General features: G+C 34.4%; 1 protein-coding gene across 4 annotated transcripts in view; it reads right to left on the bottom strand.

Annotated features, from left to right (window-relative positions):
* Nucleotides 1-17362, bottom strand: part of NETO1 (neuropilin and tolloid like 1) — a 63057-nt gene that overhangs the window by 43778 nt on the left and 1917 nt on the right. For all 4 annotated transcript variants that reach the window (XR_004419326.2, XM_033071990.2, XM_033071982.2 and 1 more), the window contains exons 2-4: nucleotides 14395-14448; nucleotides 12704-12841; nucleotides 4537-4785 (exon numbers count right to left, since the gene is read on the bottom strand). Coding sequence is in view for 3 of the 4 variants with exons in the window: in XM_033071990.2 (XP_032927881.1) it covers nucleotides 4537-4785; nucleotides 12704-12841; nucleotides 14395-14448 (441 nt within the window). In the remaining variant the exon portion in view is untranslated. The remainder of the gene's footprint in view (nucleotides 1-4536; nucleotides 4786-12703; nucleotides 12842-14394; nucleotides 14449-17362) is intronic.

Raw genomic sequence — 17362 nt, 5'->3', positions numbered from 1 at the left:
TCCAGGAAGCTGCCTATAGCAATTTGAAGTGCTGGGGAGTTTCATCTCAATAAATAAAACAGATTCACACTTTCTAGGGGGTTTTGACATCACGTGGTTCTGCCTCAAAAATTTAAATGAAATTATAATGAGTAATTGCTCATGCTTCCAAACCAACTCTGATCCCAAAGGAAAAATATTGTATTGTTCAAAGTTTAATGGCTCTGGTATTGTTTGTTGGTTCTCAAAAAACTTAACTGGATTTCAAGTGTTAAAAAGTGATTGTCATTGCTGATAATAAATTAGAAGTAATCACATGGATATTCAGCTATCCCAGACATCTGGGAAATATCCCTTGTTTAAATACATTCAGGACACAACGTAGACATTAGATGGGAAAATGATTTGATAATATTTTATCTAAGTTGTTTAGAATTGTGAATGAATTTAATAAATTAACATTAAATTTTTCATGAGCTCTAAAATATGCAAATTCCCCAACAAGGAAGAATTTTGTTTGTTGTTTTTTTTTTTCCTAAAGACAGAGGATGTAATTATTTTATTTCTCTGACATTCACTGTAATGGGAATGTAAAAGTAATATTACTCTGGTTTAGAAGTATTCCATATTCCACTTTTTGGGACACAAGAGTATAAATCTTTTTTTTCTTTTTCCATTATCGGGCAGATGAATAGAAAACATTACTGACTGACGTTACATTAATGAGGCTAAATAAAAACACAGATGGCTCCTACTAAGTGAAGGAACTGAAAGTAATGATGTGCTATCTTAAGCCACTGTCCTGCAAAATCAGGGACCAGGATAAACAGAAATCTGATTATTCTAGCTGAGCAAGAAAGCTCAGATAAACACAGCCTCTCTCTGCCTGAATACTTGTGTGCTCTAAAAAAAAAAAAAAGACTCTTTTTAAAGAAGAGTTATCAATAATTTGAAGTAGTAATTGAATTTTTCTGCACAAAACAGTGATTCAACACCACTTTGGAAGATTGCCTTGAGACAAAACTTTTTAAGAAAAATGAGTGTAATAGATTGAGTCAAAGGACCCAGAGCTGTGAAATGAAATTTCAGGTGTAGGCCTTTCAATGGCCAAAGAATTACAAAACAAGAACAATGATGAATTATCCTTTTGACTTGTGTCATGGGTTTTTCCCTAGCCAGTCAAAGTTGTATCCAGAATGAACCACAGGAACCCAAAACTATTGCAGCCTGATATGTATTTCTCTCATAAATCAGGTTCCTTAAGAAAAAACGACCCAACCAAAATGTTTGTATACATTTATGAAGATTCAATAAGTTCTGATAGTTCTGTTTTGAACTTAATACACTTAATCAGAAATTTTAAATAAAAATAAAATTAAAATAGTATATAAAAATAAAGTTTTCATTTTTTATAAACTCTCATGTATGCAAAATGGTTGCAAATTTACATCAATATGCACCTAGTTATTACTGAATTAGCTGAAACAATGCAAAAGATGAATACTTTTTCCTTTTGCTCAGAGTTTTGACATTGAAAATGTCATACCATACATGTTGTACCATACATACAACTTCATTCATCCATGTGTCACTTAATACTATCATTTAGAAATTATAAAAATAAAGACCTAAATTATCCCCTTAATAAGGAGTTTTGTTTTGCATAACTTTCAGTAGTTTTACCAGTTTCTGGTTGTGTTCATGTTGGTTATATGTGTAGCTCTGATTTTGTTGTTAAATTTTTTTCTTCTGCAAGATATCACCTTTTAGAGTGCTGAAAAGACCTCTGAAAAAAGCTTATTTAAAAGGAAAAGAATGCATGGCAAAAGAGTTACATTTGTTTCTGAAACCAAAGTCTTTACTGAACTTTTCCTTGGTGGATGGGTTTCCAACCATTTCAATATCAAGGAGTCAAAGAAATTATTGAACAGAAAAGTTGTAGCAATTGTAAATTATTAGTGTCTCCCTTAGGATTTTTCTATATAATTTGTTTTTATAGGACTTAGTCCAAACTAGATTTAAAATGCCTTAGGTGCAGGACTGTTTCCATTTGCACAGACTAATAGATCTTCATTGCAGCATTTTTCATGATACCCTAATTAATCTTTTTTTTCAATTTCATCCAGTTAGCTGTTTTTATACACCCTGGAGACATAGTAAATAATTTCTTTTCCTATTTGTCCAGGTACCATTCAAATAACAATAAACATCTGCAGCTTCAATTTAGTCAAATTTACTTTTTTTTTTTTTTTTTTTCAAATCTAGGCACACCCCCACACATTTAATATTACATCTCTTTATCCTCCAATAAGATTTCAAATGCAAAAGAGGCAGATGAGAGACACATCAGGAGTAGGTGGGGACCTTCAAAGATTGCTGATACTCGAGAAATAGCTGTGTTGCATTTGTCTCTGGATGAAGAAAGACTCCTGTGCAGTCTGCAGTTAGGAAGAGCGTCCTGCTTTCGACAAGTGAGATGAGTCGCAACAAAAACTGCATTTCCCCTGAACATTCAGTTGCTTGAGACAGCAATAGTTTCCAAATAAGTCTTTGCTTTGGATCATTTTCTTCAAGTTCTTTAAAGAGAGGTTAGCCATAAATTTTCTTCTGATCTCTTCCTTAATCATAATTTAATTTTTTAAGTCGTCACTACCTAAGCTGGTTCTAGGTGGTTTAGGTGATATTTTCTGTACTGGAGTCCTCTCTGTGCTACTCTGTTATACCCTAGAGTGGAGTCCTCTCTGGATTACTCTCTTATACATCCTCAAAAGCCATCATTCTGTTTTATGAGTTAGCAGGGATCCCTCCCACTGCACACATATGGAAAATAGATCTCAAAATGTCATGCCTTATCCATGTCCGCATAATAAAAGACTGTCCAAGTAATAATGTGGAATGTGAAGTGCTTCCTCTTCATGTGATCAAGGAGGCAGCAGTGCTGTTTAGCACTTTTCAGATTAATCATATTGTCATTTTGGCCAATATTCCAACAGATTTCTTACTACTTGCACAGCTTCTATGGAAACTTATGGAGGGGGAAAAAATAAAGAAATGAGGAAGAAAAAATATATAACTATTCCATCTGAAGTCTAGAATAATTTATGCTGCCATACCAATTTACCAACATTGATCTTTGTGTAGAAATTCTCCTTACAGCAGTAGAAAAAGGAATGAGGATAAAACATGATGCATGAAGCTGTCTCTTACTTGAGAGTTTTTTAGACAAAGTTGCCGATTATGCTATGAATATCTTTTCAACCATAATGTAACTGGAAACTAAAAGGTAAAGAAATATAAAGCAAAGATCCTACAGCACAGGGTGAGGAAATGTCAAAAGCCCACAGACCCATTGTAAATGAGAGATAAAAATTTAACTCATTTTTCAGAGTGTACATATATGGTTATAACAAAATTTTGTCCATTGTCTTTGTTTACAACAGATACATATACCTGGCTATCAAATAAATTGTTACAGAAGCTCTCTCTTCTGCTGCTGTTTGAATCTTCTATATATGTTTAGACACTGCAAAACAGTATCCTTGACTTGAAAGAGAATTTAACTATGCTAGATAGTTTTATCAGTATTTTCCTTGAATTAATGAAAGAAAACCAGAAAGAAGAGCAACACTGAGCATGTAGACCTGCTGTCTTCTATGATGCTAGTGGAATAATTAAGGAAGAATTTTGGGTCTGCTAATTTTAGGTGGTATTCTAGAGAACATTGTTCAACCTAACACAACAATTTAGCTGAAAAAATAGTGACATAATTGACAAAATTACATAATAATTACAGTGATTTAGAGTGAGTTATATTAAAGCATGACTCATCACTCAATACACAAGAAGTCACAGAACTACGTCACATCCAGCAGTGCAGTTGCAGTGCAGTATAGTGGAGCTGCAGCCAAAGAACAAATTTAAAATCAGCAATCTTTTGTTAATAAGTGGGGGAGCAGGGGAATTGATGGAAAGTATGACTATGAATTTTGTTTTACTTTAATGAATTAAACAGTGACAAGGAATACTTGTACAATTGCAATTAAGATTTACAGCCTTATTAGAAAAATATTTAATATGTGTTACTAGTTGAACTTCACACATCGTCTGGTAATACTTGTAATAGTTTGCTTTATTGAGGAAGGAGAATGATTTCACTCTTCAGCTGGGGAAATGATTGTTGAAGTAGAAAAGCAATGATGGAATTTTCTGAGATAATTACATTTTTTATTAGAATACTTTATCAATGATCTTTTTTAAAGGAAAGCTGCACAGCGTAATAGTCAAGCATAAAACACTAAACTTCCCATGAAACATTTTGAATGACCTTCTGTAATAGCACTCACTTGAAAATAATACTTTTAAAAACTGCAGAATCTGAAAATCTTTCCCTTGAATAAGCCTTACAAATGACTTCTATCAATTTCCTATCTATTAATACCTTTCTTGACAATAAACTAAGTCTCAGCTAAAGATATTATTTTTTAGCAAGATTATACATCATTAGAAAAGTTACAATGATAACTTTTTTCTATTAAAAATGTGATGGTTTGTACTTACCAGGTGTAAAATTATACCGAGCAGAAAATCCAATAGATTCCAGTTCAGCATCAGCAAAAAATTTAATCCACAGGAATCTGCCACTGGATTTTATCATAGGTGGATTTTGCTGTCCACAGAAACGTCCAAGCATTGGGGAAAAGCCAAAAGGTCCATCTCGTACTTCTATGTGGTCAAATTTACACTCCCAAGAAGGCTCTATGGAATATTTTTCATCAAAGTGTAGTTCAATGCATTGTCTAGGAGCAGCTAGAGACAAAAAGAAAATTATGCTATTATCTTCTAACCCAAGACCCTTCAAAACTAAAGCAAAACCAAAGAAAAGAGAATGTATTAATTTTGTATTCATCTTGAAATTTTGTTTAAAAACTTGTTTGAAAATTACTACATCTGTAATTTTTATAAATGCCACACTGTCAGGTTATTTGTCTATTGTTCTCCTTTTAAAAAGTACTCTTGACAGCAGTGCTTAGTAAAGTTAAGAGAGATCTCTGTGATGAACAGGAAAATATGACCAGGAACAATTTCTGCAAACATAAAATGTTTCTAAGAAACTTACATATTTAGAAAAGTAATTTTTCTCTTATATTTGGGGAACTGGTGTTAATCAGAATACTTTTTTATACCTAGTACCAGAAAAGATGATGAAGAAAAGGCTGATCACAACTGTGCTACAGTAAGAACAGATTATGTTCTTTTATGTATTGCAGTCAATGACAGACCAGGGTGTAATGACTCATACTCAGAATCACTTCATTGGAAACATAAGAACAAATGCAGCAAACTCTCACTTAAGAAAGAACTAAATAAGGATGATAACTGAAGAGCAAATGATATACTGAAAACCTTGAAGGAACTTCATGGTGGCCATTTAATTAGGCATTTTCAAAAAAATCCATCTTTAATGATAGGTACTAAGTTTAGAGACAGTCAGAATGATCTCTAAAGCAAATATTTCTCAGCATCCCAGATACAAAGCAAAAAAAGTAGTTGGTAGAAATATAGTATTTTCTTAAAAGGAGGGAAAAATCATGGTTTGATTGATATATTTTATCAGAGGCAACCACCTAGAGGTGCACTCTTTTCTACATTTAATCCTGGCCATAGCAAAAACTGTATGTCTTCCGTGTCTAGAGCATGGAGCATTGGAGCCTTTTGCTGACAAAGCCTTCTGCTAAGACAAGGATTTGTTGTGTCATTGCCCACTGTGCCTCCCATGGGATCATGTCCGACACTTTACACATTACAAAAGAGGTTTGTATTACCATAAGCTTTGCCAGAGTTACCATTCTTTTCACATGAAAATATGCAAGATCGAACTCCATGCCGAGTTATTAGCATGGAAACTGCTTAGCATGAAAACTGCTGCACTCCAGGAGTCAGTATCTCTACATTTCTTTCCTCAAGAGTAATAAAAAAACTGTCAGTGTGACCAGAACAAATATCTTTTTTGGATTCTGAAACGTTTTAAAAATAAGCTTTTGGTATGAACTCTTAACTCACATAAGAAGAGAGACTACTTAAAATTAACTGAGTAAGAAGATATCAAGTACATTTTGAAGTCTTTACATAAGAGTCCATAGTCAGATAACTTTTACAACTATTTCATGTGATAAATACAGTCTCATTTAGTAAGAAACATTTAAGAAGTTAATAAAACACCTTATTTGAAAAGAAATATTATTTTAACAGCTTTACTTACAATGTTAAAATAATTGGTTGATTGATATTTATTGAAACATTTAATTCAACGTAAGAAATAAGCCTTTTCTACTGTTCTCAATTTGAAGAAATTCACATTTAGGGAAGTACTTGCTATTGCCTTGTCAATATTTATACCCATTTTTAGGAAATTTGTGATCTTTAAGCCCATACAAAGTCAATAGCAAAAGCAAAAGTCTGTGTTTTACATATAATTGCACCAAATTCACAGTCTATGGAAAAGAAAGCACTTTGAAAGTACAAAAAAAATTTTACAAAAGTAAAGTCAGATAATAAAGCTTGCAAAGCATAATGATTTTATCCTTTGTGAGGTTTGAAGACCAAATTAAATCTTTTTAGATTATAGTAAAATATTAAATACCTGGAAAACATGATAGATTAATTTTATTCAGATGTTTCTATTCTTGAATTTACACTTTTATAAAAATTATTGATTTAAACTTAACTAAGCAATACTAGGACAGAAGAGAGCAATCAATTTGGTGTCATATTCTGCATTCTCCTATTCCATTTAAAGAAATTTATTGAGAACTGTTCATCATTCACCTAAGGACTGCAGAGTAAGGTATCAGAAACTCTATCCTGACAACACTTAAGGTAATCTTAAGAAGGCTCATAATGGTTCACAAGTCTCCCACATTCATGACTCCAGTGTCATGCTGTTAACCTGCCTAGAGCTTTATTATTATGTTTTAATCTCACAAACTAGATATGAAGATCGATTCTCCAACTACTGCTAGTGACACACAACAGCATAGCGCACTGTATGACTGCTGTGCTTCCCACAGCCACAAAGTGATTGCTTCAAAATTGTCTTATGCCATTATCATAACATATTTATCCTTTAAAAACTTTCTTTTCTGCTGCCTTATTTCCTACCAAGAAGAGAGTTACAAGTACCAGCCCATAGTTTAATCCTTAACAGGTCTTCTCTGTATCCAAGACTCATGTAACACGAAACAGCCACGAGGCCCCCTCAGAGTTCTGTCATTTAACATGACTTTTGGTCTCAAAAAGGAGCCCTAGAGCTAACTATAGCCTTGGTATAGGAGGCTCTAAAGTAAAAGGAAAGAGTGTGCATAAATGAAAATCAGGCCTACAGAGTTACACGGGAGAGCTATTGACTGGGTGAATGCATGACCTGAGCAAATACAAAATTTCCACAACAATAATCTCCAGGTGGTTTTCTGAATCTCACATTGCCAACGAGTTTTATGACCAAAACATTGCTACAGTTAACCTGCTTTTGCTTATTTTTCAACAAAGTCAAGATGAACCTTTTCCTAGTGAAACTCAAATCTTGCTAGAGGATCAAAGAGAATCACATCAGCTCAAGGAGAGCTCAAGAGTTTCCACTTTTCCCTAAAGGTGCCATGAGTAAGGGCTACTTTGCTTTAAGAATGGAGCGTTGACTATTTATTAGCAGTACTTGTCCACTGGGGATAAACAAGGCTGGGGACTAAGTCTGAGGGCTGGGCCACTGCCATTCACAATCCTAAATCTAAAGTCATGTTCTGGCTTCATTTTGGCCATGCCAGCAGGAACACTTCATATTTCTGTAACTATGTGCAATAACAGGGTGCAATACATGCATTCATGACCTTTTCATCAGGTGCTTTTAAATGCACCTCTGTTTTTCATCTTGTGTTTCATATTTAGTAAATGTTTGCAGTAATCTGCATAGGATACAAAATGAATCAAAACTTCCTAGATATGATGACAAGCACTGAAAATGCATAATTCAAATTCTCAACTGTAAATTCCTTTTAGCAAAAATGGCATAATTTGACACTTATGCTCTGGCTTTAATAAGGAGTTTCTTTGCTAAATGCAAGGTAAAACAAGCAGCCATTGTTTAAATACGCACCTTCTGTCATTGCTTTTGCAACAGAGTGTGTGCAAATGAGGTCACAGTAAAACTTACAAAAATAAACTGGGAACAAGTTCAGAATAATCACTAATAATAGTGTGTGTGTACCTACAGAAAAATAAAACAAAAAAAACCAGAGTATGCAAATCTTACAGACTGGATTTGGCCAGATCTGGCCATCTAATTGGATAACCATCCAGTGGTTATTTCTGGTATCCTAATTCACAGGTAAAGCCCATTCACATCTTCAGAACTTCTTCTGTGACTACAATGTCAGGAAAAGTCAACACCAAATAAAATATATTGAGAAATATATATCTAATAAAATGACTTGATTTCAAGACTCACAAGTTTCATAATTAGTTTCCAAATATCTTTCTTAAAAAGTGTTTAGCACCATGGAAAGGCCTACTTAATACTTGCATGTCTTGTCATATTTTTCATCTAATTATCTCACACAAGTACGGTCTTGAAATTTTACTTCCAATGAAAAAAAAAGAGTCATTGAGTTCCAGCTTGCAGTAGAACAGTTGCAGCAAAACTACACAATTAAGGTTTTAATTCAGGTCAGTCTCTAAGTCTGTGTAGTGACAGCTGAAGTTAAGTGAAAAAATCTGTTTCGATTTGCTGCACTGCATGGAAATGAGAAACAACTCAACACCTACTACCATCTCTATGAGCTGTTACCCTACTAATAATTTCAATAATCCTCATTCCTTCTGGTTATCCTGCTATTATTGAAAAGAAAACCACATTTATCTTCCTTTGAAAAGAGGGTTCTTTCACAGTTTTGGTGAAAATTCTTTTAGCACAAAAATCACTGTGGAATAAAAAAGGACTTCGAGCAGAGATTTTCCATTCAGTGATAACGTGACAATTTTCTAACACCTGTGAAGAATCATGGAAGAGTTTAATGGTCTTTTGTGAGAACATGAGACCTTCAAGAGCAATAACTCTGTATGTTCACAAACATGTTAAGTGGAAGATATATTTTATAGCTCTGTAAAGAAATTCTAGTCCATAACTATATTAATAAATAAACACTAAATTATTAAAAGTAGAAGAGTGGCAAAAATTTTGCAGGTATTTCACTTACAGGATTGCTAAACCAATTCCCAAGTTATAGTGTGTATTGTATAACTATGCCACTCCTCAAATACTTTAATACAAATAAAAGCCTTTGCTCCTGCAAAATCTCCTTTGCAAATTTCCTTTAGTAGCACGCATGCCAAATGTTCTGCAGTCTGGCAAAGGCTATTGCTGTCACTGCTGTGATTGTTCTGGGCAGCTGTGAATTTTGTCAGGTTAGAATCATGAATATGTAAAATAAGGATGAAATTTGGCCAATTTTTCTCAGCTCATTTTCCATGTTATCTATATGCCAAATAAGATGGAAAAAAAAAAAAAAAAAGACCAAAAAAAATCCCAAAAATAAAAAGCACAAAAAAACCCCAATAAACAAAATGAACAAATTCTCATTGCATTTTGAAAGGCAAATGGGATTCATCAGAAACTCCTTGGGAAGTTGTATACCTCTTCTCCAAGTCTCACTTGTGGCACTCCTCTGTAGCATTACTATTTTTGTACAGAATCTCTGATTTCTAGATGACTTAAAGGATTTCTTTTAGAAAGGCGTTCTATCTGGACTTTAAAACTCCTAGTTGTCCCAAGAGCTCATTATCATTATTGACTACTTACTAAAACAGAAAAAAAAAAAAAAAGCAGAATAATCTAAAGAAATTTTCAACTATTTTATTTGCTTATGTTTTTGACTGCTAGGATAGAAGCAGCTGAAGTCAGAAATCCCCTTCTCTTTCAGAAATTCACAGTCTATGATCATGGCAACTTTTGCCAGCTCCTTTACTTCAGCAAAGTAATTTTGACATGATAAAAGGCTTGTATATATATAAGTAGAGCCACAATGTGGAGGGGACAAAAATTGAGATGAAATTCTTCCATTTACAAGCTGGAGTCCTCAAGAAAGACCCCTAAAGACACTAGGAATTGTACTGGAATTTGCCCTGAGGGTATGTTTGATAGCAAATAAATGAATGCAAGTAGCAGGAAAGAACCAAGTGATTCATATATGTGTTTATGCTCACATCATACATATACAGTCCTGGTATGCTGGACTCCCTGAAACATACAACAGGGAGATAGTGATGGGGGTTGATATTATAGACCGTATCAACCATTCCTCTAGTTTGGTACTTGGCATTCAAAAGGATTCAGAAGTTGCTCAAGCATATTGAGATTTCAATAATAAATATGGAAATAAAATGTATATAGAGATGTTTCTGTCTTACTCTAAAATATTTATTTCCTCCATTGATTGGGATTGTCCCCAATTTCTGTAGCATGTTACCTGATTTCAAAGACATTACTGTAAGTATTTTTTTTAAATCCTTTAATATCCATATCTTATGACAATGACTTTCACAGAATATAAAAGACTTTGGGAAAAGTTGATGCTTGCTAGACTTCTTTATAATTTTCTGTCATTTCGTGTGGTGCAAAAAAACCCAAAAATGGACAAATAATTTATTCTAATTGAAACAAAAATGTTTTGTTGACCTCCAGTAGTTCTTTTTTGCTTTTTTAAAAAACTTGCCATATTTTAAAATATTATTGCTGAGATATCTTCCTATCTTCTGCTTATTTTTGTGATTTTTCCAGACTGACATGAACTATTTCTGGTTTTTTTAGAAGACAGGAATAGACATGGGGAGATCAGAGCTGAAAATGATGTGCAATGCTTATGGTTCATTGTGGGTTTTAAATGACCAGCTGAAATCCAAACTGTTGATTAGGCTGGATGGAGAAGTAGAAAATACCCGTACCATAAAAAAAATGTGTTTAAATGGATTTTACAAGATCAAATTTTCCAGTAAATTATGACAAGATGTCTGTTGAGTTTACTCTTTTCCCTATACATTGCTCTAAACTTGTCAATGTGGAATTTCATCTTCATCACAGAAGTTGGTCTATTAAATCTTTCCTTCTTAAATTGTTCTTAGGCATTTCTGTTCGTAAGTATTTTAAATCACATTATTTCAACAGTGTATTTTGCATCTTTCAGCATATTAACTATATTTTTATAAGTACTTAATTACAGTAAAAAAAGATAAAAATCTTTAAAATATTGGACTTTCAAGTTCAAGCACCTTCTTATTGTGAGGAAGAATATCACATGACCTGAGATATGGGACTAAACTTTACAAAAATTCTGATTTATTTTCTACACCATTTCACTTTAATGATCAAACATCCCTTGTTTCAGATCTTTAAATGTAAAATAGGCTTGCTTCTTCCCAGTCTCACAGGAGTGATAATTTGATCAACATATGTAAAAAGACATAAATCTAGCAACATCCATTTTGAACCTATACATTTATCTTTTTCAAAAAAAATATTATTTTAAACCAATTACTAAACTATGATAGAATTTAAATATTTACCATATGTCTGCTTAGATTTCAGACATACACAAAGACGGACTAACATAAATTTTATTTTAAGAGTTTGTTTTGCTACATTATTTATTATCACCTCTTCTGACTTCAGTCAAGTTACCAAGCACCAAAGTGGAATTCAGTCATTTTGCTGTGACTTTTGACTTTCTAAAAGTACATAGTGTGTGTGGGTCTAGAGCAGCTAATTGAATTTAAATCAGCTATATATCTTTGGAAGTATATCTTGGTAATACCTGATACATTCATAAAATAACTATTTATGTAATTGCTTGCTCCATTATTAATTAATCAACAATTCTCTAAATGAAACATGGATAGAAGACCATCACTGTTTCATTCTACGTGTATTCACAACTCATGAAAGAAACTTTTTTAAGGGACTTTATATTTAAAGTACCTGATTCATCTTTTCTGAGCTCTGACAGTATCTAATCTCTATTATTTTCACACATTCATTATTACAGCAACCTCTTCAACATCCACTGTATTAAGACTAATGAAAAGAAACCAGATAATTTTTTGTAATACACCTTTAGCCTTTCCTACATCACTTCCGTATCTGCAATTGCATACCCTTTAAAAGCTAAGCTATAGAGTTGTTTTGTCCCCATGTTAACTGTTTTCTAGGTTTTTTGTGTAGGTTGGGTTTTTTCATTTTCATTTCTTATGAACAACTGGATGGAAAATAATTTTAGCACTCTCTATATAGATATTTTCCATATTACTTCTTTTACTGCACTTTGCCCAGCTAAACTTGTCATCCTTGGTTTGGTTATGGTCAGTTCAAAATGTCTGCATGAAGTCAAAAACATTTTTGTTTCCCATGTTCACTTTTACTGCTCCTTTTAAAATATCCTTTCTTCTGTCACATTACAGCATTTTCTAAATATCTTGAAATAAATTGTACTGTTTATTACTGAGTCATGCATACTTACCACTTAACTAATTTATGAGTCATATCAAGGTAAATATCAAGAGGTTCTCTAAATCTTTTGTCCTGAAAAGTTTTATTACCATGACTTTACCTACTCTTCACATATAACAAAACCTATTCTTTTAAATACAGTTGATGGTAAAATATAAAGAGGCTTCTTTCGGTCACCTTCTATAATGTAGACACACTCTCTGTCCGGAGGATACTTGTTGGGGTAATTTGGAGAAGTGAAGAAACCGCCTTCTGCATATTTTGTCCAAGTTCCACACTGCACTGGTCTCTGTCCTTCGGAAGTAGTTTGCTTTTCTGTGAAATGATGACATTAAGCATTATATAATTAGTTCACAGATTATTATGTCCATGTGACACTTGGAACTCTCTAACAGGATAAATAAAACAGGCCCTTTTCTGGCAGTGTCCTCAAACTTTTCTCTGTTGAGAATGAGTATGATTATTGATCTAGGGAAAAAGAAAGCTGTTTTTTAGGGGTACAAACATATAATTCTTACTCAAAACATCTTTTTCAAAACAGAGGAGAGATTTGTATATCTAGGGGAAAATAAATTTGCATTGCTTTTAAAATAATAACCTTCTAGGGGAAGCATGTGCTTGAGAATGGGAAAGCATGAATTTCCCGCTCATACATCTCAAAAAGCTCAAGCTTGTGCTCTATCAGCAAGTTTCATGCCATAATACAGGAATATTTCAGTCAAAAAATCTAGGAAATAACCCAGAGAATTATGATCGTATACAGAAGCTGTTTTAAATCTGCAGCATATTTAGTCTGTATTCACTGGACAGAGGTAAACAGAGGAATTCCTGGCATCTGCTTCATAGATTATTTTTATCTCACTGTTTGGTGTAAAATTAACAAATAGCTCTGAGGCCAGAAATCACAGCCCAGAACTTTCCTTCTCGTAAGTGAATCATCAGAGAGCAGTCAGACCTGCTTGTCTGCTTCTTCCAAGCCCTGAATCTCTTGGATTTCTTTCTGCTTTCTGGCACAGAGACTGGAGTCAAAGGTTTGGGCCAGTTCAAGCTGAAGAAGATCAGGGATCCCTTCCTGAGCATCTTGCTTTGGCAAGTAGGCTTAAATGAGATAGGATTTTCAGAAGGAAATATATCTTGACTGTTATTAAAAGGAAGAATGGTAGGTTCTAGACTGGTGTTGCTCTGAATGAGGTATCTAATAATCAAAGAACTGTCCCATATAACTTAAGCCCCCAGTGCATAGAGTAAAGGTGTTTGAGGCTCCCTCTTAGGATCAATGTAGAAAAACAAGCACCTTCTAAGGATGATATTAACAGTCTGAGATCTGACTTACACACTGCAAGCATTTCTTTTTCACCTTGGTCTGTATCCAGGCAGAGTATGACATGGAGCCTAATTTCCTACAATGAACTCTGGCCCGCAGGGACTGTGCATTCAGACACAGGTTCAGACACACACTGTGCTTAGCAGCATTCCCTGCTAGGTCCTCCTCACACTGAGCATCCAAGGCTTTCAAGAATCTCTTTCTATACTCCTCCTGCACAAATGCACCCATTATACCAAATTTCAGGGTTTTAATTATACTTCTACAAGAAAAAAGATTTTAAGTGCAGATAGGTGAGTGCCCAAACTGGACTTCCCAATTTGAAAGTGGGAGTATTTTATAGTTTTTAGTCAGGTTGAGCTTGATGAGCACCCATAGATTTTTTTTTTTATATACAGGCATGTGAATACTCGAAACAAAGGGACAAAGGGGAGACACTGGAAGTTAATGAGCTACTAAAAATTTCAAAAACTAAACTATAAACTCAAATCCATATTTTGGTCTCTAATAAATTGTCTGACAAAAATGTTTGAAGTTTACATACCTGTTCCTTTTTTGGTTGCCCCAGACAAATGTAGGATGATTAGACTTGCTACAACTGAAAGAGAAATATGCATTAAATATCACAGAGTGATAGTTTCTGCAATCAAATCACTTGTACTCATATATCTCACAAGAATACAAATGAAATACCATTACTGTAAAGAAAAAGTTTCACGTTTACTTGCATTTTTTAATTGCACATATTGTATAAACAAGTTTCTTCGCAGCCTGTTCTTGTAAGTACTTATCTTTGCAAATATATGCAAATAAAGAGGAGGTCTTTTGGGTTTAAAATGAAATCCACAGGCACTGATGTTCACATCCTGTTTTTTTCCTTTTTCTTTAATATTAGAGAAAAACATTTTTACTGATTCTTATTTATATAATAATAGCTTGTGTCAGCAAGAGAAAAGTGGCTACTTTTGACAGAGAGAGACTAAATTTCAGTGCCACTGTATATACTAATGTCTCTCACTATAGCATAATAAAATTTGAAAATGAGTACTGGGAGTAGGAAAAAAGTGAGGGGTTGGGTTCTTCACATCCATCAAAGTATTTGCAAATCTCTAGTGAAGTAAATTATTGTGTGTGCTTAACAATCTCATTAATCTAGTTTGACTTCTTGAGAGGGTGTTGCGTTTTTGCTGCAGTGAATCTGCAGCCCATTTTACAAAGAGGTATCTACTGTCTCCAACCATGATAGGACAACTATGCCTCTTGGAAACAAATGTAACCTTTCTGAAATGGACTTTGACCTGGAGATAATTGCTGGATTTCTCGGAATTTCCAAATATAACAGTTTGACTAGAAAAGGCTAAGAGGCAAACCCATAGTATAGTCATAATGAGACTAATTTGGAAGATCAAAGTGACTGGCTAGCTACCTGATGAAGAAATCACACACTGATTTTCTTGTCATCATTCGTATCTGGCTATCAGAGAAAGTAGAAGAGCAAGAACAGAAGAGAACAGATCCATCTGTTCCTGGAGTGCTTAGGGCTTTGCCCTGGCTACTTTGGCATTGGGCCCAAACACAGTGCCCAGGCTACACTGACCTTAAGGTGGAAATGAAGTTGCATGCTTTTTCAGAGCATTTTGGATCAGTCAGCTACCATTTTGTTGATGACTATGATGAAGAACTAATCAATTAATACAAGTAATTGAATGACATACTTTCTTTTTATTTCCCTCAAGAGACACCAAAAGCTACCATGGGCTAGTAACTATGATCCTTTCCAAGATGGTGCTTGGAACATTTTCACCTTTGTAATCACAATTTGTGTGTGATTTTCACCCCAAGGGAAGCCAATCTCCATATTTCCAGTATTCTGAGGGCACTGAGATCCCTATTTCTATGTCTTTGGCCTTTCCCATGTGAGAGAGGGTTTGAGGCAGGGATGATGGCTACCCTATTAAGCAGGGTAAGATTAAAATTCTGGGAAAATGAAGGCTTGGCAGCAAGTTCACTATTTCTTGGTCAAGCTCAGCCCCTAGAGACGGATGTTGGCAGCACTGATAGTTAAAACTCTGTATGTCATGGGCATTCAGTGAGAACACTACACTTTCTGCTTGGATCTGAATGCTGCTTAGCCATTCATGCCCTTGCTCTCCTCAGGGATGAATTCTGGAAATACATGCTAGCTGGGGCTCTGCCTGCCGACTGTGTCAAAATCCGAAGGCAAGGTAGGAATCACCCCTTTACTGAGTTGCTCATGTACTTTAGCTGTGTTTCATGCAGTGATCATAAAGCATCTCTGCCTGTAATCCTCACCAGCCTACACTTAATTTCTCAATAGTGTAAAGTGGATTGGTGTTCAAATATGGAATCAGCTGCCAGTACTCCTTCTGCCCACACACTTGTGGATGCTAGAATAGGACGCACAATAACAAAACAAATTCCATTTTTTTGGTAATTAGGAAATTAATAAAAATTCTTATCTGATTCTTACAGTTTCATTTTAAGCCTCTTTATCTGTTAGGTCTCCTCTCATTTTCTATATGGAAAAAAGTGGAGTTCAGAGAAGTAAAGAGTTGGTCCAAGTCACAGATCTGTTATTACCAAGATGACAAAAAATACACAAGTCTTTTCAGTTCCAGCTGTAACTGCTAGGAAAGAGCTTTCCAAATCACAGAGCTGTTTTCCCAATGCATACAGCTATATTTATTTATATCATTATATCAGTATTTTTAATTAATAAGCAGTCAAAATAATCTTGATAATAAAGCTTAATAGACAAGAAGAGACTAAAAAATTAAGTGCTTTAGGGTTTTGGTTTTATCCTGGACATATAATATCTAGCATTTGGATTGATAAAGTGAAACACTTCTCCCATATTAGAGAGAAAAAAAAAAAAAAAAAAAGGGGAAGACTCTTGCTTTAGTGTTATTAAGAGCAGCACCAAAATATGCATGTTGCCAGAAAGTAATTAAAATTGTGGTCTTCTTGGGAAAAGCCAATACAAATACAGAAGCAGAAGCCAAGACATTTTATTCCATGATCCCTCTGCACAAATACACCCATGATACTCAATTTCAGGTTTGAATTTCTCATGCCTTTTTCTTTCGCGAACCACAGAAAAGAACAGTGCTTTATAGAGACGGGAAAAAAAAAGACCCCAAAGAGACCAACCACGGAATCTTCACTCATTGAAAACTGTCACTTGGGAAGTGTTGGCAGCATAGTGACAATATTGTGATTATCTCGGTTTGGGAATTATTTTAAAGTTTCCACAAAATTTATTGTTGCATTTTCACTGTCGTCCTCCTTCTCCTTTCCCTCCTAATCACAGGTGTAATTATAATCGTGCTTTCTAGTGCCACTGATTACACATCTTTCCCTCTTTTTTGGATCTGTGCATTTTTTCATTACAAGCTGTACATTAAGTGATTTATCTCTTGGCCAGGCTTTTAGGAGGCTGTGATTTGGCTCAGACGTGGCTTAGGCTGGCGAAGAGTTGTTGGACAAGCAAT

The sequence above is a fragment of the Catharus ustulatus genome, chromosome 1, assembly GCF_009819885.2.
Source record: "Catharus ustulatus isolate bCatUst1 chromosome 1, bCatUst1.pri.v2, whole genome shotgun sequence".
Taxonomy (NCBI): domain Eukaryota; kingdom Metazoa; phylum Chordata; class Aves; order Passeriformes; family Turdidae; genus Catharus; species Catharus ustulatus.
Note: the sequence above shows the minus strand (reverse complement) of the source record. Positions and strands in the feature narration are given on the sequence as shown.